The sequence below is a fragment of the Pisolithus orientalis genome, assembly GCF_024613125.1.
Source record: "Pisolithus orientalis strain OTSU chromosome Unknown F5J12scaffold_4, whole genome shotgun sequence".
Lineage (NCBI taxonomy): Eukaryota > Fungi > Basidiomycota > Agaricomycetes > Boletales > Pisolithaceae > Pisolithus > Pisolithus orientalis.
This window is the reverse complement of record NW_026260785.1, coordinates 1455298-1458154: the sequence shown is the minus strand read 5'-3', so window position 1 is coordinate 1458154 and position 2857 is coordinate 1455298. Positions and strand designations below refer to the sequence as shown.

General features: G+C 45.4%; 1 protein-coding gene across 1 annotated transcript; it reads right to left on the bottom strand.

Annotated features, from left to right (window-relative positions):
• Positions 1 to 2176: 2176 nt before the first annotated feature.
• F5J12DRAFT_696019 (uncharacterized protein) lies at positions 2177 to 2563 on the bottom strand (the record flags this gene model as incomplete). Its single annotated transcript, XM_051740435.1, has 1 exon — positions 2177 to 2563. A coding segment is annotated over one exon (387 nt), but the record flags the coding sequence as incomplete, so codon positions are not given.
• Between the last annotated feature and the right edge of the window lie 294 nt (positions 2564 to 2857).

Genomic DNA, 2857 nt, shown 5'->3' with positions numbered 1-2857 from the left:
GGATGGGTGTGGGTGTGATTCAGTTGGGAGGCCCATGTGGCAGCTGTGACTGTGAGGGTGTTGTGATGGAATGGGGTACACTAGCATAGCTACCTTGAGTCATAGATTGGCCTGAGGCTGCCATGGAGTACCAGCCATTCCTTGGCAAATGACAGTGGTGAGCTCATGAACAGACTCACTGACCTGCCCCATCCAGGTCCACAGGCCATGTGAATCTCCTCTGTAGTATGTGCTAAAAAGAAAGTTGAGTCATTGGGTATCATATATGCCAAGAGATGAACATGAGATTATGTGGTAAGCATGAATATTAACTAGATGCAAGGAGAGGGAGGGATGCTGGTAGGCTCAAAATTGGAAGGTACGATTACCTTTCCACAGGTTTGTCAAAGAGGTATCAATTGTAAATGCACTTGATGGGGCCAGTTGAGTATGGGTTTAGATAGGAGTCAAGGGAAGAGTCAATGGTGGTGCAGGTAGCAAGGGAAGTTCATCACTGGGGGCTGTGACATCCATGGGGCCATTGGTGAGGTCAATGGTGTCAGGTGTCATACTAGTTGAGGGACCAGCATGTGAAGGACCAGCTTCCCCAGGGTCCAAATCATGAACTGTCCATCAGGTTAGTGATATAAAACTTAGATGGTGACTGGACCTACCATCAATGTGATGTCTTTTGATACCATGACTTATTGGGCTCAGAATTGGGTCATCAGCATTGTCACCACTGTCAGACTTAGTCCAAAGTTGAGACTCACTCTCCTCAGCACTCAAGCCAGTTTCTGCCTTGTGCTTTCCCTTCCCCTTTGGGAGCTGTTTCTTAACCCATTGGATGATGAGCTTGAATGGTATCTCATTATGAGTAACTTGGAATATAGGTTAGCTCACACACCACACCAAGTCTCAAGCATCTTACCAAAGATAATTTCTGACTCATCCCTAGAAGGTCATTTGCCAGCCTTCAGCTTTTGGAAGAGGACTTCCCCATCAGGAAGCTCTACTCCTCCTGCCACAACAACCTCCTTGTGACTGTGAAGGCAGAGTAGACATGGGGGCAGGTACTTGTATTGCCTACCAACCATTCCACTCATATTATAACTCACATTGAACACCTAGAAAGCAGTGGTGGCAAATCAGTAAGTATGTGCTATCAGTGTGACCTTACCTTCAGCTGGGTATCAAGAACTTCAAATAGATGAGGGAATTCACCATGAAGCATGTCATCAACTTGTGTCCAACTCCACTCCTGATTGAATGTAAAGTATGAATGAAAGTTGGAGTGAGCTAAACCTGCAGCTTCAAGCCTGCTCAGCTGAGCACTTGTGAGGGCAGTTGGTTGTCATATCACTGGAAACAAGTTTGCCAGTGTAGGCTCACTTGCATCTGAATCCTCATCAAGGCTGGGCTGCAAGAACTCAACATAAAAATGCAGGTAAAATGGGGATGCAAATCTCACCATATCCACTCCATATGGCAGGAAAACAATATGAGCTATGAGAAAGTCCAGGGCTCTTGGATGACCATGATGACCCTGACACAGGTGAGTAATGTTAAAGTAGCTACTTTGGAGATAGTGGGTTGATAGGACTCACCTTTTCTGTTTCACCTTCCTTCCTGAAGGTCTGCCTGTAGCTTGTTGACCTTAACTTTCCTTTCAAACCCTTGTTTGCTTCAGCATGTGCTTGGTGGATGGAAGCCTTTGCCAATGTAGAAGGCTGGGTCTTGGTTGGCAGGTAGGAATAGTTGGAGGTAGATGGTGGTTGTGAGAATATGGAATGAAGAACAGAATCAACAATAGAATTTGAGGCTGGTTTCTGTGAAGGTTGTGGAAAAGAGGACTCAGACTCATCATCAGAAGAGATGACTTTTCACTTTTGCAATTACTTGACCATGTTAAAAGATATCAGGAGGAGAAAGGAATGAAATAGAGAAAGGAGAGTGCAAAGGAATGACAGCAGTTGAAACTTGGAAATATGGTCAGTGGAGGAGGAACAGGATGGCAGCATACTACAAAAATTGACTTGGTGTAATAGACTGTTCCCACACTTTTAGGCAGGGGGTACACAAAATTCACAAGTACATTGAAAGCACTGGCTGTGGCATCCTGCTACATGGTCTCATTGAACAAGGCTATGGTTTGGTTGAATACCTCTAAAGCCTGGCACTGGTGTACAGCTCATCCATACCAGAGAGAATGTGGTAGTTCAGTTGCAATCTCCTTCTTTCCCCAACAACCTGACCAAATAATTTCAAGTTCTGGATATCCATTATGGTCCCATTCCTCTTCTCTAACACCCAACCAAGTAGGTATATGGTGCAGTTGTTGAACTTGATCCAAAGCCCCAATGATAGCTGTTAATGCAACAGCTGTAAAAGGATTGGTGTATGCAGGTACTGGTGCAGCCTCATGCAGGAATTGGGAAGATTGTTCTGCAGCAATCCTGGAGGGTAGGCCAGGGACTTCATTACCATCCTCTCCAATGTCCACCCAGTCTGCATCATCCTGGCCCTGGCTATGTTCCACACCATAGTGTGCATAAACATTTGGGTGGATGGCAATCACATCATCCTACATGCCATGTTCAAGCTGGCCTGTGAAGTGCAGATCCTGTGTGATAAATAACATGGTTTGATTACAGTGTAAATGCACCACAGACATGTGGACTTTGATCATGCCCTTCTCCTGAGATTGGATGGGCATTCCACTCCTCACAGAAGGTGGTGCAATCAGCATTGATTTCATCCAAGAAAAGGTGATGCAAAAGCCAGAGATGATTGGGATCTGACCTATCAAAGTGGTGGAGCCTTTCAAGATGGAGGAAGAAAGCTCTCCAGGATCACCCAAATTGCTGACCCACTTCCA